The sequence below is a fragment of the Phocoena phocoena genome, chromosome X, assembly GCF_963924675.1.
Source record: "Phocoena phocoena chromosome X, mPhoPho1.1, whole genome shotgun sequence".
Classification (NCBI taxonomy): Eukaryota; Metazoa; Chordata; class Mammalia; order Artiodactyla; family Phocoenidae; genus Phocoena; species Phocoena phocoena.
Genome location: NC_089240.1, coordinates 90,361,150 through 90,384,119, shown reverse-complemented (window position 1 = coordinate 90,384,119; position 22,970 = coordinate 90,361,150). Strand labels below are relative to the sequence as shown.

At 37.3% G+C, this 22,970-nt stretch overlaps 1 protein-coding gene across 2 annotated transcripts in view; it reads left to right on the top strand.

Moving 5' to 3' along the window:
- The window catches only part of MORC4 (MORC family CW-type zinc finger 4), a 49,584-nt gene that overhangs the window by 4,011 nt on the left and 22,603 nt on the right, over positions 1 to 22,970 (top strand). For both annotated transcript variants that reach the window (XM_065900718.1, XM_065900719.1), the window contains exons 3-9: positions 2,290 to 2,422; positions 7,955 to 8,172; positions 8,926 to 9,073; positions 11,367 to 11,499; positions 11,834 to 11,962; positions 14,676 to 14,795; positions 16,204 to 16,304. In XM_065900718.1, coding sequence (XP_065756790.1) covers positions 2,290 to 2,422; positions 7,955 to 8,172; positions 8,926 to 9,073; positions 11,367 to 11,499; positions 11,834 to 11,962; positions 14,676 to 14,795; positions 16,204 to 16,304 — 982 coding nt within the window. The remainder of the gene's footprint in view (positions 1 to 2,289; positions 2,423 to 7,954; positions 8,173 to 8,925; positions 9,074 to 11,366; positions 11,500 to 11,833; positions 11,963 to 14,675; positions 14,796 to 16,203; positions 16,305 to 22,970) is intronic.

Sequence of the window (22,970 nt, the reverse complement as noted above, 5' to 3'; positions counted from 1 at the left end):
TTTGATAGCATATGCTACGTGTTGATAAATTTTTGGAAGGTTAAAAGAGGTAAGATTGAAGCCAGCCACCGGATTGGTGCCTTATTATTATAAGTTCATTTATTGAGGCCAATCTGTTATTATTACAATTTCATTTGTTGAGGCCAAGTGAAAGGCCACTTAAAACTGAAAGTAAGTGCAAAGCTGTGCTTACTGCTGCTGGCCTGTCTGCTGATCTCTCTTTCCCTGCTGCTTCAGCTGACCCTGGCCTCTGGCATGCCACCCCCATACTCCACCCGCTTCCAGCCAAGGAGATAAAAGGTCTAGCTGCTCCTGGCCGTTACCTTGTAACTCCTGAAATGCCTGTATTAAAACTCTTTGGTATGTTTCTGTAAAAAAGTACCTAGTAAAGTTTGGGTGAAATTTACAGTAAAAAGGGAAAAAATAAAAGTGATTTTTTGGTGAGAGGCCTGCAAGCTGGTTCATTGAATGTACAGTTTTATAAATGCAGAATTGGAATTGATATGTATTATATGTTTGAATTGTGAATGTTCATAGAGTGTTAGAAAAAGATTCCTCTATGTCCAAAGTTTCCAAAGTAGAAATGATGTCCTGTTGGTTGACAAGTTAAAGGTATCAGTCTCAATGGCCTTGGCTTTCTTCCAGTAGGAGTGATTGATAGGTTCTAAAACAATTCAGGGCCTGCTTGCCAAGTAGTTTCTTGGAACAATGTAGGCAGCTTCACAATGCTGAATCCTCCTGTCAGTTAAAGAAAAAAACCTGCCGCCTCTTATTACAAAGTAAAACACTGTATTTCTGATAAAGCCACTATCGCATGTCAGACTTAAAATTCCTGCCAAAAGTTGACCCACTCGATTTACCACGTGCCACAAGGCTTGGCACCACCTAGTCCTTAAAGATTGACTATATCAGACCTTTTAACCCCCTTCTGGGGCTATCGGTGATGCCTTTCTGCTGTTAAGACTTTTTGGTGACAGCTTTATCAGTGACTCTGGCAACACCATTGTGGCCCTTGAAATTAATCTGTCTTATTTGATGGACATTCCACACATTTAAGTGGTTGTAACTGATACTGTTAATCGTGTTATAAAAACTGATATTTTGAATATGTGCGATACTTCTCTTGCTTGTAAGGGATGTTCCCAGTAGAGAAATGCCGTGATCTGAACATTGGTAGTGGGACGAGTACACAACCAGAACCCTACCCGGATCTCTCAGCCCAGCCACATGGTATTAGTAAATCAGTGTAGGATCCCAGGGAAAGGGGAACAGGTTGAAGGGAAGGTCTTTGTCTTGATTAAACAGCTAGTAAAGACAGGAGTGCTTAAGGAACCCTATCCAACAGATTGCACAAACTGCCCTCCCACTTGGGCCAGTGAGCCCTAATGAGACTTTTGTACCACATGTGTTAGTGACTGACAATTATGTAAACTGGCACCTGTGGCAAAAAGATGCGGCTATTAGACAATGGCACCCCCTGGGGTTGTAGACATGGCACATATGTTAGAATATGGCTCTATTGGATGTCTTTGGAGTCTTAAATAATTAACCTATTGTGAAGACCTAACTCAGAAAGAATCATGAAACTTTCTGTATTTATATTTCCTACTTTAATTCTATGTTCTCCATTTAATGAGGGTAAACAGCCTCACCTTCAAGACTATTACAGAATGCCTAAGCAGAATCACTCCTCTAAGCATGCTTACTACGATCATTGGGATTTAGGCAGGCAGTTAGTGTTTTGGTTTTTAACCTGTAGCTCTTTCATTGCCTCTTAGGCTATAAACAAGGATGGTGATAATATCTGTGTTCTTCAATGGAGGAGGTGATGTAAAAAGAAAGTAAAAAATAAAATCTTCACAATAAACTCTAACGCGTGTGGTATGTATCTATTTGTACCAAAGTTGCAGATTCAACTCTTCTCCATAATCACCCCTTATTGTATACGTTTGTGAGCAGTAAAGTGGCTGAAAAGACAAGAAGTGATAAGACGAAAATGGAGCAAAATGCTTGGTATATGGAGGAGTTATTTTTCCCACAGTCTCTGAAGTTTGAAGAGAGAAAGCAGATTGCACATCAGTCATCATATGAAATCTAGAAATCAGCTTCATAAATCCATCTGCCATCATACCTATTTTTCCCTATACCATTAATGCTCCCTGCTCCCTTCTGGGACATTCACATGAAGGGAATAAAGGACAGTTTCTATGCCTTAGGGGCACTGAACTAGAGATTTTAATAGAATATTAGAAAAAGAGATCTAATATCACAGATTTCTACCTTTTGCAGATAATGCTGTAGATCCAGATGTATCCGCCAGGACGGTCTTCATAGATGTTGAGGAGGTCAAGAATAAATCTTGTTTGACCTTTACTGATGATGGATGTGGGATGACACCTCATAAACTACACCGAATGCTCAGGTAAAGATGTCTTCATTCTTTTTCTCTTGTCTTGAGTTCATGAACTCTATTTAAGGCTTAATAATTTTCCTTTCCCTTTATTCATTCAACAAATATTTATTGAGCTGCTGTTATGTGCCAGGACACAGGTTATGAAATAGTCACTCTTCTTGCCCTCACAGAACTTAGAGTCTAGCTGGCAATTCAGACAGTCAAGCAATAATCATAACAAAAAATGATAGAAAATTATAGGATGCAATGAGATAACTCATCAGGGGAGCCCAATCTGATCCAGGAGGTCAGGCAAACCTCTTAGATTAAGTGATATTTAAGCTGAGATCTAAGGGGTGAGTAGTAGAATTCAATGAGGTAAAGAAGCAGGGGGACAAGGGATGAGAGTCCCCGCAAAAAGAACAGCATGGGTAAAAACCTGGAGGTCTTCACTGGTCTAAGACCTTCGCAAACTTATATTAACTTAAATTCACTCTTAGGTCAGGAGTATTGGCGTTGGAACAATTTATGGATTGAACCATGAACATGCCTGGGTATAATCAAGCCCCACGAAAGATAAATAGACATAGTCTTTGAAAGTTTTGCAGTAGAATTACAAGGTTAGAAATTCTCTTTTCTAACTGCTGAAGCTGGTGATAACAGATTTCTCTTGCCACTGTCAGTTCATTTAATTACTTTAAAAAGTTTGTAGTTAAGAATGTAAGTTTGTACTTTATCATCTTCACATATCACTCAGTAAAAGATGAGTGTTTCCTCAACTCCTTCCTTCTCTCTTCCTTTTTTTAGCAGATGAGGTTGATTACTCTCCATGAGGCTTCCTGAACTAGCGTGTGAAGCATGAGTACCAGTGGAGGGGTTCTGTGGAGGAGGGAAAGGGCTCTGAACTATAAAAACGGAAAAAAATCATTTGGTTGTAGTTCTCTTTGAAGGTATTCTAATTCTATAACCCTGTTTGTAGGGAAATCCCTTTGATCCACCAAAGAAAAGAAGTGAAATTTGGACATAACCAATTATAAATTTGGTTATGTTTTACCACTCAGCAATCTGTGTACCTTACGTCTCAGATCCTTATAATTAGAAGAATATCTGAGGAAAGCTTCTAGAAGTGAGATAAGAATGCGGCCAGTATGTTGATGAAGGTATGGAGTTGGCCCTATGTTTAAACTTATAGCCTCACTTTTATCTCCTAAAATTAATATTTTATATAAAGAAAAAGAGGATTTTAGATGGGATGGAACCAAAATATTTATGTGTCTAATTCTGTATATACTAGTTTTTTTTCTAAAATCACTTATCCTCTTATTGGTTCCTTCCCCCCACACCTTATCCCGGTGACATGGGTGTCAAATACTGGGCCCGACAAATCTTACTACCTTCTATTTTGTCTGTAGAACTACATCTGTGAGACTTGGTGCTTACAATTACAAGGCAAGAGGAAGGAGGAGGATGGTTTCGAAATAATTGCAGCAACTTTTGTTCCAGATTCTTTCAACAAATTTTTACTGAGCACTTTTGTGAGAGTCACTGGAGATAAATGGTGAACCAGACAGACATGATCCTTATTGCCAAGGGGCTGGTAGTTTAATGAGAAAGATATAAAATAATTGACTAGTAATACAACTGCATAGGTTATTCCACTAGTGGTAAGTGCTATGAAGGAAGAGTATAGTTTCTATGAGGGTATATAGCCGAGGGATCTAATCTAGTCTGTGGAATCATAAAAGGCTACCATGCAGCTCGGACCTCTGTGACCACCTAGAGGCGTGGGATAGGGAGGGTGGGAGGGAGACGCAAGAGGGAGGCGATATGGGGATATAGGTATATGTATAGCTGATCCACTTCGTTATAAAGCAGAAACTAACACACCACTGTAAAGCAATTATACTCCAATAAAGATGTTTAAAAAAAAAAGGCTATCATGAAGAAATGACATTTGAGTTCAGATATGAAGGATGTTTTGGTCCCAAAACTCAGGCAGGAACTACAGTAGCCATAGGGTTTTTTGGCATTATCATGCCAAATATGTTTCCCACTAATTTAAGCTGGGCCGTTGTTCCTTATATTTGAAAATTAATTTCAGAGAATTTTTAAAAACTTTGTTGAAGTATAGTTGATTTATAATGTGTTAATTTCTGCTGTACAGCAAAGTGACTCAGTTATACATATATATATATATTCTTTTTCATATTCTTTTCCATGATGGTTTATCACAGGGTATTGATATAGTTCCCTGTGCTATACAGTAGGACCTTGTCCATCCGTTCTATATATAATAGTTTGCATCTGCTAATCCCAAACTCCCAATACTTCCCTACCCCTCACTCCCTTGGCAGCGACAAGTCTGTTCAATTTTAGAGAATTTTTTAAATGAGTCCTGGATTATGTATGGTTATATGTGTTGGATTTTATTTCTGATCATATCTTAAAATAAACTTGAAGCTGTTAGAAGGTCCCATTTATTTCAAAAAGATTATTTAGTCCAATTCTAACTTCCAGCCAGGGATTCCACTTACCACAATTTGTTTTAAAATAGTTGAACTTTAGAGGTAACTTTGAAAATTATTATTAAATATATTAATTTTTCTGTTTGTGGTTTGGAGGCATATTATTTTTGTATTTGGAAAAAAATAATAGGTAACTATGCAAAATTATTAAGCCTACAGAAATTCCATTTGACCTGTAACATTTGTTATAAGCTTATTCACATTTTCCAACTTTTTATGCTCCTCTTATATTTTCAGGCTAATAAAATAGTTATGTAACTGAAACAGCAGTTTCTCCCATAAATGCAGAATCCCATGAAAATCAAGTTAAAAAGAAAAAGCCTATCATTAAATTCCTGTAAGGTCCATAATTAATTCTCTTTAGCTTATGGGGATAGTGTGTGAACCAACTAGTCTATATATTCAGCTGCCTTTTTCAGCAAGTTGGAAAACCTCTCTTAAAGGTCAAGGATTAAAAGCAGCCACAGATCCATGGATTGAAGGTATTTGCTACCTCTGATCAGAAGTGCATTTCCTAGTAGGTCTGTTCTTCTAAAACAACAGCCAGAGAATAACAGTGTGCTTAGCATTCTTTCATTATTTTATACGACATATTACATCACTAGTATATTTAGGGAGCAGCAGTACCTGCCCTTGTATGTCCATGAATTTGCTAAGGTTTTTTTTTTTCATGGGTCAGAGTCCCAATTTAAATTTACCCCTCTAGATTCTAGAATCATGACATTTTAAGGAACTTGGGAGCAAGCTGCTATTTTCCTGGATTCCACTCAAAGAGCCCCCTTGGTGTGTAAACACCGTTATCTATTACACGAGAGGATAGAATAGGACTTACTTAATGAAGAGAAGCCACCTGTCTAACCAAATTATATAAGATATGTTCCTACCATTCTGTTATTTATTGTGAAGGCTTTTATATTAGGTAGTTATTTGATTGGTATCTGGCATCTATTCTGCGATTTTCAGTTAAATAGAATACCTAATATGGGAATGCAAGTGGAATAAGAGAACACACGGGAAGAGTTAAGGGTAACATAACAACACCAACATACTGAGCTTCCAGCTCCTCTCATCTCATTATTCTCATCCTTTTCCATTTCTGGTTCTGGCCCTGCCCCACTACTTATCTTCTCAACCTTGTATAGTCATTTAGTCTCCCCAAACCATAACACAATGAAAGTTTATAGTTACAAAGGAAAAAAGAGACGCTAGATGGCAGAACAGGCCGGAAAGGTAAGGAAATTCAGGGAGTAATATAGTCTCCCTATTTTCACCACTTCTCCTTGAGCACCTAATTGAAGCTTTGGTGGCATTAGAGTAGGTTTAAGTCCAAATAACCTTATAGATCCATTTCACATGGTAGGTAACATTACTGTTTATGAAGAGCCCTGAGTTTTAGATATGACATTAGATCTCAAGTAGAGGTAGAGGATAGCACATGACAATTCTCAGAATGACTTCTAGAGTTAGTTTAAAATTAAAGTTTGAATGCTACTTTATAAGTTGTAATATATTGTACATACAGTGTATCATTTAACCCTCCTAACGACCCTATCGTTTTTAGGTAATTCTTCCACAGGAGGGAAAGGAATGCCTGAATCTTACCAACTTCTTTAAGTTTACTTCCTGGAATGCTAAGACCCATAGACTGCAGAAGCTCAATGCTCTTTTGGTATTTTCAAAGGAACTACTCTCCTAGAAATTACCTTTTTATGTGGTAGGATTTATTTGTTGGATACACAAAGCTCCTATAAAGTGTCTACTCTAGAGGGACACAATGATGTTATCGTTTAACACTCTGAAATAGAAAATTAAAAGGTGGTCCCCCTTCCTCAGGAAGTGAACACAAACCCTGGCCTCCAGGAAGTTGAAATCAGGCACCTCAACCCAATTAAAAGAATAAGAGCCAAGGCCAAGCTGCTCAGCCATGGCAGGTAGAACATCTATTTTATTGATGTTGGAGAAGCATCTAATCTGTAATATACGAAATCCTTCCTTAGACTGTAAACCATGAGGGCAAGAACCATGTCTCTTACTAACAGTTGTGTCTCCAGTGCTTAGCATGATGCACAGCACATAGTAGGTACTCAGTAAATATTTATTGAATGAATGGTAGTGTACAACATTGTAAACTTAGTCCATCTAGAGAGAACTAATCCTTTAAAAATTAGTTTCATTTGTAATGAGAGAAGATACATGAAGAAAATAATCATTTTCTAGATTTCATATCTTTAATTTTTTTTTTTGGTTCCGTCATTTTGTTGTGTGTTTGAATGGAAAATATAAGAAAGGGAAAGGATCTGGCTCCCAGATTAAGCTGATCATAAGGGGCTACAGAGATTGTTGAGGTGGCTCGGTGAAAGGCCCTTAATAAAACAAGGGAGACTTTATACTGCAGCTGTTTGCTGATATTCACAGGCAGAACTACCTATTTTTATCCCTTGGCCACATTCCAATGAACTGTCCCAGCAGATGGAGCAGAGGGTAAGAACTGGAAGTGTTATCCTTTGAGTGAATAGTTGAAATTGTCAAGATATATAACCTCTGACTTTCAGATTTCTAGAGAGTGATATGACCAGGTTAGGGATGCCTAGCCTAGTACCTCTAACTAGTGCTAGTGCCAGTTATCTGGTACTCTTGTTACCCTCTCTAGGGTGTACTCTGAGATAACCACCCTTTTCATCTTCCCCTAACTTTATTAGCAATCACAGCTATTTTATCTAGACAAGAAAGGCAGCTGCCCCATGGCCTTCTCCCGCTCTCTCTGTGAGCGAAAAGAGGCCGCCTTTACATTTTATAAAGTGTGACTCTAATGTAGCAGAAGCGTTTATGTACACACAGACCACACAGGAAAATCAGTCCCATTACCCTGTAGTTATTTCCTATGTTTTTAACTTAATAATTTTGCCCAGAAATACCGAAAGGAAGAAAAAAGGAAGGACTTTTTATAAGTGTTCTTCATTTGAAAGCCAGACATTCTGCCTACCTATCTTAGGATGCTTTTTACCTTTCTGATTTCTTTTTTCTTGTGTAATTACAGCTTTGGCTTTACAGACAAAGTAATAAAGAAGAGCCAGTGTCCCATCGGGGTCTTTGGTAATGGTTTCAAGTCAGGCTCCATGCGACTAGGAAAGGACGCTCTCGTCTTCACCAAGAATGGGGGTACTCTCACTGTTGGACTCCTATCACAGACCTATCTGGAATGTGTCCAGGCCCAAGCAGTTATTGTACCAATTGTTCCATTCAACCAGCAAAACAATATCCTTTCTGGAAATGGAAAATATTAGTTAAAAATTAGTCCTATCTGACTATTCTGATAGAAACCTCTTTCTACAGGTCGAATCCAGCTATCAAAAGTTTTCATATTTAAAGAGGTATTCAGGTGTCTTAAATTTAACTGGAATTTTACCCTATTAAATATTTTTAAAATAAATGGATCATTGACAGAATCTTAGAATTATATTGCAGTTTTCACTGTTAGGCGATTTGATCTATATACTATCTCCCCACTCCCACCACTCCTGTGGTAGAGTTCCCTAGGGCCTTCTCTTTTTTTTTTCCCCTAAGGGTAGTTACATTTGCGTCACTCTCCTAGAAACATACTATTTATCAGCTTATCTGACAGCTGAATAGCTCACTTTTCTATACCTGGACAAGCTATTATTTCTGTTAGACACCAGGTGTCTTTACGCAGGCAGTATAGCAATAAAGTTTGAACTCATTGCTTCCAAAGAGTTGAAAAATTCAGCCTTTGAACTATTTCTTAAGTATAGGATGTCTTAATTTACATTATATCTTTGAAGCTATATTCTGCAGGCGTAACTGATTTTGGTTTTTGTCTCTACAACCTTTCTGCGTTTCCCCCCTTTCCTTTCTTCTGTAGCAGTAACACCCATGCTTTATATCTATATGTCTATATTTTGTCTAAACTGGCAACCCAAAAGGCAGATCTTCCTGACTGATAGCATCCTCTTAAGATATTAATTTTTCTTTGACTGTACTTGGTTTTACAAAAAATGATTATTACTGAGGATTCCTTGCCCAGCCTAGAAGCCATCTTGAACTATTCAATTTTCAACAGTGAAAATGACCTGCTGTCCCAGTTTGATGCCATCCCAGGCAAAAAAGGCACTCGTGTTCTCATTTGGAACATCCGCAGGTATAGTATTCCAAGAGTGATAGATTCTAATAAGCAAAAGCAGTATGATGAAGCATATTTTAATAAATCGCTCTAGAGAAGCAGAGTAGATAAATTTTGATACATGTTTCTGTATCATTGCACACCTATCCTTAACTTTCTTAGAACCACAGCTCTGTTTGAGACAGTGCTTCTTATTGGTAAAACGTGGAGCTTGATAAGGTGGAGACCTACATACATATCCTGAAGCTATTACCATCAAGATAGTTCAACATTATCCTAAAATCTTCAGAATCCATTATAAATATCTATTTTATATTCACGGACACTGTTTTGAGATAGGTCAATGATAGTTATTTTACCTATTTGCAGTGAAAATGAAGTAAGAGAAGGAGAAATTAGGGTAACAAAGCACAACACAATCTTTAACTAATAAGGACCTCTGTATAAATAATAAGGACCTCTGTATTACTGTTTTCAGAGTAGCTGGATTAGAAGTGGAAAAATCTTCAAAGCAGATACATTTGAACTATAATGAAGCTGGCTTCAGGTTATGTATTTAGAGCTAATAAAATAACCTAGAAATACTTTGGGGTATGTCATTTGTTTAACTTTGTCATGTTAAGTGGAACACAGTGTCCACTGAAACCTAAAAATCTTTAATATAAAATAGAGGTGTTACTCTTATGTTTAATAGAACAGAGGAGCAGATATATTCATTCTTCTTTTTTCTCCATAGGTCAAGTATTTTGCCTCATTTCTTAGTTGGGTAAAACTTAGATAAAAACCATGCTGGTTTTTATAGAAAGTACTTTCCATTAAAAAGAAAAAAAAGTAAGGTAATTTACATCTCTCTGTGTCCTACTGCGAAAACCTCGAGTAATATAATTTATATTATAAAGGATCATTTTCATGAGCCATTTCCAGTGATTTAAACACAATAAGCAGACTTTTTCTTTGTATGTTGTTTCTCAGTTATATGGTACTAGGTGTTATATAAATAAAGGATTCTGTGGTCCAGGAACTTTGGAAAAAGCTGGCTTAAACAAAGCTTACCATGTTGCTTTATTGCAGGACTTCTCCGAGGCTTTAATATGCTAATGTTATTTCAAAATACATTGAAAACGTTTAAGAGAGCAATGTAGAATGCAGTGTTTCCCAATTTCAGAAAAAATGTTTCTCCAGACCTCCTTTCCTTGGATGGTGAATGGTGAGCACCAGAGAGGACAGGGAATCTCCTCAGAGTACATGCGTTAGAGTGGGGTGGGGTAGCAAGAGTCAGGATTATCCTGCAAAATACAGGATATACTATTATAGTGACATGAGCTTTAGACAGGATACGTATCATAGTGGCTCTGGTTCAGCCCTGAAGAAGGAGCTACATTTTCAACACAGCAGCTCTGAGCTTCTGAAACCTCCAGTATGTGGGAGGTATCCCTAGAGCTTGAGGTGGCTCTGGCCGCCAGGAATTGTTTCTCAATTTTATTTGATTATACAGGCTTTATTTATCTCTTTATTTCTTATTTAAGAGTATCTTGGGGGACTGCTGTCCCACAGAACAAATTTGGGGGACCATTGTTCTGATATGTATTTTTTCTCTGTAACGCATCATTTGTTTTGCATTTTTTCCAGTAACAAAGATAGGTCTTGCCTTTTTTTCCCTGTCAGTTTTTAGTGATGTAGCCCAGGGTCTTGGAATGGACCATATTTAGGTGACCCAAAGGGATTATGAGAAGAAGAAATGGTCCTAAGGAAAACAATATGAGTACTATTATATTTAAATGATAATTCTAGAAGACTAACAAGTATATGCTGTTCCTGTCGCAACCTTTTTTTGTCCTTCTAAGAAATAGAATTAGTTCTGGGGAAATCTTAGTAGTCCTTATACTATTGCTAAAGTTAGAAAGAGTAGGTTTTGATTCATCTATCTATTCATTTGGGGGAAATGATGTTGAATGACCTACCGAACAATACCCAGAAAGTTGGGATCTGTTTTCAGATCCTGCCTCGAGGATAGCTGGCATCCATTTGATTTATCGGATCACAGACATTCCCACCTTCCTTTGTTTTCTTTCCTTCTGTGCTTTGTATCACGTCTCTATGAAACTTAGTAGATTTGTTTAGGCTGGAAAGGCCCTTAAATACTGTGTGATCTTCAAAGCAAGTAGTGTGTAGTTCCTTTGAATTGGTAGTCAGGGAAAGAAATAGGTATCTGAGTTTTGGCTCATGTTGTTTCTTTTCTCTTGGGTTCCTAGTGCATTTTTGTCCTTTGGAGCCAGTTTTTGTTAGATTGGTACTTGTCTCTTTTACCCAGAAATAAAGATGGAAAGTCTGAGTTGGACTTTGATACAGATCAGTATGATATCCTGGTATCAGACTTTGGCACAGAAGAAAAAGAGACTGGTGGCATTACTTCTGAGCTGCCAGAAACAGAGTATTCTTTACGGGTGAGTAAGAGTGGTTTTTCTTCAACAATGAGAGGTAAGATATCCTGTAACATGAAAATATTATAATACAAGATCTCACTTTAGTTATATAAAGATGACAACCTTTTGACCCTATGCTAGGATTCCTTTTCACTGTCTCCACTGAAACAATGTAGCTAATATAGTCAGCAGCACTTAGTGTGGTAGTTGATTTAGAATAACGAGGTATAGAAACTGAGTCAAGTATTTGTCCAGATTAGATCTCAGTTGCTAGCAGAGTCAGTAGATGGTAGCAACAGGGATGTCAGTAGAATTGGCAATATTGTGTAATAACTTTCCCTTCACTGTTCCATAGGCATTTTGTGGCATTCTATATATGAAGCCACGAATGAAAATTTTTCTGCGTCAAAAGAAGGTGACTACCCAGATGATTGCCAAGAGCCTGGCCAATGTAGGATATGATATATATAAACCTACCTTCACAGTATCCTTACAACGACATGAAGCTGACCTCTTTGTTTCAGGATTAGATTTCCAAGTTGGCACAGAAAAACAGAAACCTTTCCTTTTCCAATTCAAAAATACGTGTTATAGTACAAACCCTATTTTAGGTATATCTAAGGAGGTATTTCTTGAATGCCAATCTGTGTGCCAATTTTATCAGAAATCAACAGGAAATTATTAAAATAATACAGTATCCTGAGACTAGAGATTCTGGTTCAGTAGAATCTGAAATCTCTTTTTTTAATAAGAAATATTTATTTATTTAAATGAATAGCTAGGTTTGAGAATCTCTGCTATAAGGAATGATTCACACTGTTTGGTTTGTACTGGAATTTTGTTATATATATATTACATTGATTGAAATAAGCAAAATGTTGACTAGAACTTGTTCATTTTTTGGACATACTATGATTTTTGCTGTAACAAGTCCAGACTTATGTTGATAAAAGTTAGGAGATTGGAAATTAAAAGTTGATTTTCTAGGGTGAGATAAATCTTCAACAGATTTGACATGGATTTCTTGGTACTTCTCATATTGGCAGCCACTCAGAGAAGTAATTACTCATTTTCACTTCTACCCTCCACCCCACCCCATTGCCCTGGGAATGGATTTCAGACACTTGAGGAAATCTTAAGATGAGCTTTGGAAATTAGGTCCATCTTTGTTGATGGATTTTGGGGTCAAAAACGTCTTTGAAAGGGTGAGAGCTCATAAGCAGTTATGAAGAATTGCTCTTGTAATTTATTTTCTAGTAATAAGCTCAGCTCTTGGCCCAAGAAACATGTTCACACTCTGTTTGCTTTATCAAAGTCATTATCTAGCTTACTTTGTCTTTATTCCCCTGACCAAAAATTAGAAAATGCCGTTCCCTTTTTAAATAGCCATATGGTTGTTACTCATAAGCAGATTGATTTTCTCCTTTTGAAGAACACAACCCTTGGCTACTGTGAAAGGTTTTTTTAAAGCCCTAAACAAACCCAACTTAACAAAGCCAGAGCTAACATTGTTAGCATCTGTAGGTAAATGAGTTATAATATCACTGTATGTAGCTAGGATCTTAGTGCCATAGTTTTAACAGAGCCAGTCTAAAGTGCCTTTCAACTACATACTGTCTCAGGATATACCACATTTCTACCTCCAGCTTCTTTCTTCTGTGGGTTTCTACCAGGGTACCTCCTATGCATGCATTTTGTATGTACCTGAGCTCTTCTCAACTTCCCTTCCCATTAAACTGGTTACCTTTCCCTATTAGAATTTGGGCTAAACGAATTCACTCTAGGCATGAGTAAAATGAAACTTCTAATAAAATTTCCCCTAAAGTCACTGAGGGAAAAGATTACTGATGCTGACTTATTTATTCCTCAGTTCAGTTAGCAAAGGCTTCTTCTCTCCTCTTGTCCTTTCTCCTTATTCTAATTTGGGGAATCTCCTACCCCAGTGTACTTCCACCCCATAATTTAGAATTTAAAAGTATACACCAGAAAGAATTTGACTATCTTTATCTTTAAAATGTTAATTTTATGGTATAGAATTTTGGGTTTTTGTTTGGGGCAGTTTTGCCCTGTTTTGTTTTTTCATTGGAATAGGGTCTTATTTGAGATCTGATTTGAGCTTCTGGAGCCCAGAACATTATATGTTCTGAGCCAAACATTACTGTGTTATGTACCCACGCGTATCATGTCTTCATATCATACCTGACCCACTTGTCACATGGATTTGATGCAAGTAGCTTGTTACTTAGAGGGGGTAATGGAGATCAGTTTTTGAAAAAGTAACAAAAATAAGTTTTCATTTAACTCATTTGGGCATGAAGACTTCTTAGTATTTGTTTTAATGAAAATCTCAGTTTCTCTATCTCCTTTATGTTTCTCACTCTATTGGTTTTTAAATCAAATAGGAGTTGCTAAAAACTCATAAATTATTCATGTTTTATATATAATACTTAGTTCTCTTTGTTTCATTTATCCAAGCTTGTTAACTTCTTCCCATGAAATATATTACAACGGGACTATTTATTGTCCTTTACCTTTAAAAGTGGTTTTGTTCTTCATGGTTTTGCTTTCACTGTGTTTTGTATGATTAGCCGGACTTACCTTATTGCATGTAATTGTGTGAATCTGTGTTGTACCATGTATTTTACCTAGCAGCAAATTAAGCAGTTAGCAAGTTTAAGAAACGTTTTGTGATTTATGAATTTTTAGATCACTGATGGTATTTTGATATATTTTCTTATAGTCTTTTCTATGTATACATTTATAGTATGTATTTTTAGATGAAACTTGTTGTTCTGAACATTTCCTAATGTTCCCAAATACTTTTCAAAGACATAATTTTAAGAGCTGCACAACAGACCGTGTGGATACACCAACATTTATTTAGTCATTCCCTTATTGTCAAACATCTAAATTATTTACGTTTTTTTAGCCATTATAAATCACTGATAAATTTCTGTAACTGATAAACCTTTATGGTCTTCTCTGACTGTTTCTGTAGGATAAATTCCTGAAAGAGAATTACTTGTTCAAAGGTTAAGAATATTTTTAAAGCTATTGCTACCGATTTTTAAAATGCCTTCTAGAAAGGTTATACCGGTTTACATACAATGGTGTTTGATGTGTTTTGCTGTAATATAGCGCAAAATTTTGTGTGCTAAAGCTCCTGGTGTTTGTCTCCTTAATGATTTTCTTCTCAGAATAAGCAGGTGAAAATAACTTTTGGGTTCTCTTGCAAGAATAATAACCAGTTTGGAGTAATGATGTATCATAACAACCGCCTCATAAAGTCTTTTGAGAAGGTGGGATGCCAGGTGAAGGTGAGTAGTTAATGCTTCTCTGTCATAGAAGGCTGAAAAGAGTAGGAAGAGGATTTAAATTTTGCAAAAGGGATAGACTAATGAATGGCTTTTTACTCATCTTGAGATAGTTGTTAAATCTGATCCTGGAATTCTATGTTACCAGTGAGCTGTCTTATGTTCAAAAGCTCTTTCTACTTCTCATTCTTCATAGATGTCAATCAACCCAGGAGTTTTACTGAATGCATTTTCTAGGTAGCTGTTAATAAGAGGTAGAATTAGAGCACCAGCAACTCTGCCATGCATATAAGTTTATTAATGTTTGAGGTAGCTCTTTCCATTTTCTTGGGGAGACAGTAAGGCATCGTGGAAGATGTATAAAATGTAGTGGTTTATGACCAGGATTTGAGGCCTGGCTTTTCCACCTAAAAGCCATGTAATCTTGGCTACATTGTTTAATTTCTCTGAGGCTCAATTTCCTTACCTGTAAAATGGAAACAACGATAGTAATTTTACTTGCTCTGCCTACCTTACAATTTGCAGGGTTGAAGGATTTAAATGGGATAAATTATGCAAAAGTACTTTATAACTGAACTATACAAATATTACCGTCATCTTAAAATTTTGATGACAACTTAAAGTAGTAATATCTGCAAGTATCCCATTCATTCCTATTTTACAGATAAGATTGCTAAAGCACAAAGAATGATAAACTGCTTTATATTACACAGTAGGACAAAGTTACATACGACCCAGGAGAGCTAGTTTTCAGCCTATATTGCTTTTCATTGTTATATCATCTTTATACAACTTGTTTGTTTGCCAGTCTAATTACACTCCGACTCAGCTCCTTCCATTAAAGTATACAAAACTGATTTTAAATCCAAAAATCTCTTGTATCAACTTGTAATTAATAATACTGCAAGTCTGACTCTCTTTAGCAGTTGTTTGGTGGCATACGTATATAAAAATGGTTTATTTTAATGGAGTGTGATTTATATAGCATCCTTAATTTTTTTTCAGATGGAGTTTGGTTTTAGTTCCCTAGAACAGAAGTATATAACCTTGATTTTTTTTTAGCATTGTCATTCTTTGTTTGAGTGAAATCTTCTGGCAGTCCCATAATATAAAACAGATGAAAGTGGAGGTAGTGTGGGTGAAGTAGAGATGGCTATTAATCCCTGGAAAATCCTAGGAAATCTATGGATCACAGTTTGAAAATCTCTGCCCTGTAATTTGCCAGAGGTTCCAGCTCATTGTAATACTTGCAGTCTATTGGAGTACATTCTCAGTGTTTCTCTAGATATTACTGGCCTCTCCTTTCCCGTGAACGTTATGTAACCTTTCTATTATTGTTTAGAATCAAAAGGAAGTGCCTCCAGGCAGTCAACAGTAATGTAAGTGTTGAAATTAATATTTTTCTTGTAAGCCAACTCATGGAGAAGGTGTGGGAGTAATTGGAGTCATTGAGTGCAATTTCTTAAAACCTGCCTACAACAAACAAGACTTTGAGTACACCAAGGAGTACCGGTGAGTCACTCCCAACCTGAGGTGTTTCTGATGGTTTGTTCAGATATGATTCTATTCTCTGAAACCTCTAAAATCATCTCTAAAAACCAGCCACATAAGTTAACTGAGAATCCTTTCAAATCTATTTTCCAAGATTAGAGATAAAAGGATTTGATTTTTAAATTAAAAGCTTACTGATACATGATGTATGGAGCCCAACTGAAGTAAACCTTAACTTTAAAAATTAGGGAAAGAGCATAGGGGTTATTTAGTAAAATACTTTGGTGACACAAAGAGCCTTGGAATTGATCTTAATGAAAAGAGATGAGTGGATCTGAAGTTATTGAATATGTTGTGGGGAAAGCAGCAGTTTGAAGTTTGTTCCGAAAGATTTCCTTGAAGCCAGTGAACAGATTGAGAGGAAAGTATTGGAGCAGCAGGAAAAACGTGTGTTTTCCCAGAAGCATCTAGATTTAATAGGTAAGACCAATAAAGAATCAGAAAGGAACTTGACATTGAGGCTGAACCAGCAAGGATATTTTTAGGAGGCAAAGAAGGGAGTTGTTAAAGCCAGGATATAATAGTTTGTTTTAAAACTTGTGGGGAGGGATGGATCATACATTCCTTCTTTCATCAAGTATTGTGAGATATCTCCTCTGTGCCAGGTATTAGGGACATAAGAATGAAAGTTAAGAATCCTTGATGCCTATGAACAAATGGGATGAGATATATGTAAATAAGAAACTTAAATACCTATAGAATAATTGCTTTAATGGGGGATGTATGCCAAATGGGAAGAAGCTTTAAATATGCCTAAAGGGATTCACAGAGCAGAATATGTTTGAGCTTAAACTTCAAGGAAAAATTGGAGTTTGCTAGGTGGATGAAGAGGGGCAGGACATTCTAAGCACAGGGAAGTATTTGAAATGGCAAAGGGTGTTCTGGGAGGATGGAGAAAGAAGGCATGAGGACATTTGGTGTCATTTTTCTAGAAATCTCAGTAGCAAATCTTTCCTTAGAGTAGGGGAAAAGTATTTCCCCATATCTCTTTTGTTTTGTGTCCAAAACTGTAATAAAATTAGTTAAATGTTGTGCCTTAATTTATATGAAACCATAAGAATTTTAGGTTTAGTATTTGACAGAGAACTATTTGGATGACAACCCCAGATTAATTTCAAGGTAATTGGTTCTTGGTCACTCGGGCTACTCAATGATTATAATAACTACCTGCCCTTAGTTTAAGTAAAATGGTCTTTTAAATATGAGTCTGGCACATATTGGAGATCTTTGACTAGGACTTGACTCACAAGAGTGAAAGTTTAGAAATGACATCGGTTTGGCAAAAGTCTCAGAGCCAAGTCATTCTATTTCTCTTGAGTGAAAGGAATAGAGAATTTCTGGTGATTAACCAAATAGTTAAGATTTGTGAAATACAAATGTTAGATATTAAAAATTATGTAACATCCTCTTAAGCCGTCTCCGCCACCCCCCAATCTAGCTTTTAAAGTTTAGAGGTATTAGACGCTTGGTTTGTGATGTTTCGTTTCAGTATGATGGATTTGAGGTGATGGCAGGGGAACCAAATGGAGGTATTCTATAGAGAGTAGGTTTATTCAGCTAAACATATGAGACTTCTGGCTTAAGTAGCTTAATATCTGCTACACATTTATTAAAAACAGAAAACTAGTATACTATCCTGCATACAGAGTCTTCTGAGGGTAATAAATGTGCATAACTCATCCCAATTCTGGCAGCATTTCCCTTTTTACTCAATTTATTTTATGTTAAATGAAAAAAGTCTTTAGTTAAAATATAAGGGAATTTGAGAGGGCGATTAGAGAAGGTTGTCTGCTATCACAAACTCATCCTAAGAGTATTTATTATACATTTCAAAACCGCTATAAGAGATACCAGCCATCCTACTGCTGGAATGTCTACAAATAAATCATTTGTAATATCACTTTTAATAGTTGTAGATATCAGATTTCAGCTACAACTATCAGGGCTCAAACTTATAACATTTTTAGAGTGAATTTCAGCTGAAGAAATGCAGTCAACGCATACTAAGTGAACACCTCACTGGTACATGGCACAGTGGCTAGATTTTGTGGAGTTTTCCAGAGAAATTCGAGACATGGTTGCTGTCTTTGAGGAGCTCACAGTGTAATTGTAATGACGGATTGTCACAGACACGAAACAGTTTAGAGAGCAATAAACTTGCTCTTTGATCAATCAAAACTAAGTGGTATGGTATAGGAAGCATTCCCTGGTAGAACAGATAGGGAAGGTTTTAGGTAGAAGGTATGACTTGAGATTTGCCTAAAGGATACAGGTTTAGAAAAGGGAGGGAAGGGAATTCCAGGATGGAATTATAGCGTGAGCTAAGTGACAGCAACTCAGAGTGGGAAGAATATGGGGAGTGGGGATAAGGGGATGTAAGTAGAGTGAAGGGGAGTGAAGTCAGATGGATAGAGTATGGCCCTGTCCTAGGGCAGGGGTTGGCAAATTTTTCTGTGAAGGGGCAGGAAATAAATATTTTAAGCTTTGTGGGCTGTATGGTCTCTGTCACTACTACTCAATTCTGCTGTAGTAGGAAAGCAGCCGTAGACAATAAGTAAAGGAATGAACGGTGTCTGTGTCCAATACAATTTTGTTTACAAAAACAGGCAGTGGCCCGGATTTGCCCTACAGGCTGTAGTTTGCTGACCCCTGTCCTGGAGCCACAGTTCCCAAACTGTGTGCCAAGGTGCACATAATGAACTCACAGAGGAGCCACAGGATGTTTAAAATTTTCGAGGGGAATACAGTGATATTGACTCTTGCCTATAAGCAATAGAAATTGTTTTCTGTTGCTGTTGTAACAAATTACCACAAACTTAGTGCCTTAAGACAACACTGGTATATTGTCTTCGAGTTCTGTAGGTTAGAAGTCCATCATAGATCTCACTGGGTTAAGATCAAGGTGTTGGCAAGGCTGCATTTATTTCTGGAGGCTCTAAGGGAGAATCTGTTTCCTTGGCTTTTCCAACTTTTAGAGGCTGCCAGTACTCCTTGGCCCATGGCCCTCTTCCTCCATCCATATTCAAAGCCATCAGTGGTGGGTTGGGTCATCACATCATAACACTCTGATGACCTTGCTTCGGTCATCACTCTCCTTCTCTGATTCTGACTCTTCTGCCTCACTCTTCCACTTTTAAGGACCCTTCATGACTATGTTGGTAATTCAAGGTAATCTCCCTATCTTAAGGTCAACTGATGAGTAACCTTAATTCCATCTGCAACCTGATTTCCCCCTTGACATGTAGTCTAATATATTCATAGGTTTCAGGGATTAGGACATAGACATCTTTGGAGGACCATTTTTCTGCTACTACAGTCTGCCCTCTGGCCCCTTAAGATCCACTTACATCACACATGCAGAATACATTTACCCCATCCCAACATCCCCAAAAGTCTCAACTCTTACAGCAGCTCAGTCTAAACTCTTAATGTCATCAGCTCAAAATTCCCAAATCTTCTCATCTAAATCAGGTATGGATGATACTCTGAGTCTGATGCATCTTGGGATAAAATTCCTCTCCATCTGCAGATGTGTGTCTTTTTTTTTTTTGTATTTACTCCCAAAATATAATGGTGGGACAGGCATAGGATACCAGTTATAGATGTTCCAGGTCAAACAGGGAGAAAAAATGAAGGAAAAAGGAATCACAGATTCCAAGCAATTTCCATGCTAACTCCATTAAATTTCAAGGCCTGGGAATACTCTTCTGGGGCTTTCAGCTCCACCCTCTGGATTTAAGGCTCTGTTCTCTGTCCTCATGGCTCCACCCACAGACTCATTTTTCCTTTTTCTTGAAAGGTAGCATGTATTTGTAGCGGAGTAGTTTCATCAGCCTGTTTCTTAACTCTAGAGTTTTGGGGGTCTAAATGCCTTCTTTCATTTATACTCTCTCTGTCCCTTGTCCAGTCTAGCAGTTTTGTCCTTGTATACCATTCTCAAGAACCTTGTGGGTCTCAAGTATGTATCATGGATATTCACTCCATCAGACAAGAGACTCTTGACATGTCTTTCCTAGATAATCCTATTTCTATTCTTGGCTTCTGCTGAGATGGTGGTGGAGATCTGATTCACGTGTTTAATCTTTTCAGAGAGCTTTTTGTGTGACTGAATACTTTGACCTTTTGATCTTCCTGAGATATTAGCAAAAGGTTGTCCAGCCACTGCCTTGGTTTTTTCTCTAGAGCATCTTTCTAAATTTTAGCATCTTTTGCAGTCTGGATAAACTGAGAATTTCCAGAATCATTGAGTCCTGGTTCCTTTTTGTTCAACAGTTCTTCCCTTAATTTATTTCTTTCCTCTCACATTTTATATAAGCAGCAAGCAGCCACCAGGCCACACTTTCAACAGCCTGCTTGGAAGTCTCCAAAGCTAAATGTCCAATTTTATCATTTACAAGTTCTGCTTTCCACCTAACTGTGGGACACAATTCTGCTAAGCTTTCTGCCAGTATGTAACGGGGATCCCCTTCCCTCAAGTTTTCCAATAACATGTTCCTCATTTCCTTCTGAGCCTTAACCAGCCACAATTTTAACATCCATAATTCTACTAACAGTCTGTTCACAATGATTTAGATATACTCTGAGGAAATTTGTGTTTTCTCGACCATGCTCTGCCCTTCTGAGCCCTCACCAGTGGGGTGTTTAACATCCATATTTGTACTAACAACAGTCTATTCAAGGCAATCCAGGCAATTTCTGTAATGCTCCTCCAATTCTTCCACCCTCTGCCCACTGTCCAATTCTAAAGCCACTTCCACATTTTTAGGTATTTGTTATGGTAGCACCCCACTTTCAGGTAAAAAATGTTTACATTCCTCTTGCTTATATCATATCTTTGTGAATCTGGGTTTTTTGTGATTGCTGTGATAAAAAGCAAGTAATACCAAAAATCAATGTTGAATAAGAAATGAGGGAAGTTGTGTCCAGTTTGACTCCAAGGTTTGAGTAGTTGTACAATATCCAACAGGCATACCCATTCCATTATAAGTAATTGTGGCTATTTAAGATTGAAACAGAAATATTTTTAAAATATATATTTTTCAAATGGACCCTAAATTTCAGTACATAAATAGTTATTAAGTTGTTTCGACATAACCGTTTAATGGTAATTGGAACCAGTACATATTTCTTTAGACCTAAGGGTGCCATGAAAAACTTGGGACACTAAAGGTACCATGAACCGAGATAGTTTGAGAACTTCTGTCTTAGAGGGACATTGGATAGAGTAGTTGATGCTTTAGGCAATGAGAATTCATTGTGTATTCTTAAGTAGAGGGGTGACTTGAAACAATTCTATCTTAAGAATATAGTACATTACACTTATATACTGCTTTATGGCTTATAAAGTGCTCTACATGAATTATATCAGTTGATAAATCTGGAAAGAGGGTGCAGGATAGATTGAAAGAAGGATTATATGCTATTTGAGTAATCTAGGTGTGGGGTGAAGGTGTGAAATAAGAGTAGCTGTGAGAAAGGAAGTATGTGACAGATACTGAAAAAAAAGATCAAAAAGTTTGGTGAGGGCTTCCCTGGTGGTGCAGTGGTTGAGAATCTGCCTGCCAATGCAGGGGACACGGGTTCGAGCCCTGGTCTGGGAAGATCCCACATGCCGTGGAGCAACTAAGCCCGTGCGCCACAGCTACTGAGCCTGCGCTCTGGAGCCTGTGCTCCGCAACAAGAGAAGGACGCGACAGTGAGAGGCCCGCGCACCGCGATGAAGAGTGGACCCCGCTCACCGCAACTAGAGAAAGCCCTCGCACAGAAACGAAGACCCAACACAGCCAAAAATAAATAAATAAATTTATTTTAAAAATTGATGATAAATTAATAACGGGATAAGGGAAATAAAAGAGAGGAAAGAATCAAAGATCACTTCAAAGCCTCAAATTTAGTAGACTGGCATATTGACAGGATCGTTGATAGAATAATGAGGTTGGGGAAAGGAACAGTTTTGTGTAGTGGCAATGGTGGAAATTAGATTGTACAGGATTAAGACAGGAGAATGAAGAGGAGATAGTGGGTATAGACCACATACCAGGATTGGGGAAGTAAAAGGAAAGAGATTACTGGAGCAGTGGAGTCAAGCCAGGCTTTTGCAAGAAGGAATGGGGTTTCAAAATACATGAGAACGGTGTCTTGATTGAGGTGGTGGTTACATGACTGTATGCATTTGTTAAAACCGATAGAACTACATGTTAAAAAGATGAATTTTATTCTATGTAAATTTCACCTCAATATTTTTTGCCCGAGTACATGAGAACAGAGGTTTATTTTTATTTTTTAAATTGAGATATAATTCACATGCCATAAATGTCACCATTTAAAAATGTATACTTTAGTGATTTTAGTATATTCACAAAGTTGTACAACCATCACCACTATCTAATTCCAAAACATTTTCTTCACCTCAGAAAGAAGCACCTTGTCCATTAGAAGTCACTCCCCATTTCCCCTCATCTCCAACCCCTGGTAACCACATAATCTGCTTCCTTTATTTTTCAATTTTTTTGTGGTAAAATACACATAACATAAAATTTACCATCTTAACCATTTTTAAGTGTACAGTTCGGTGGTATTAAGTACATACATATTGTTATGCAACCATCACCACCATCCAACTCCAGA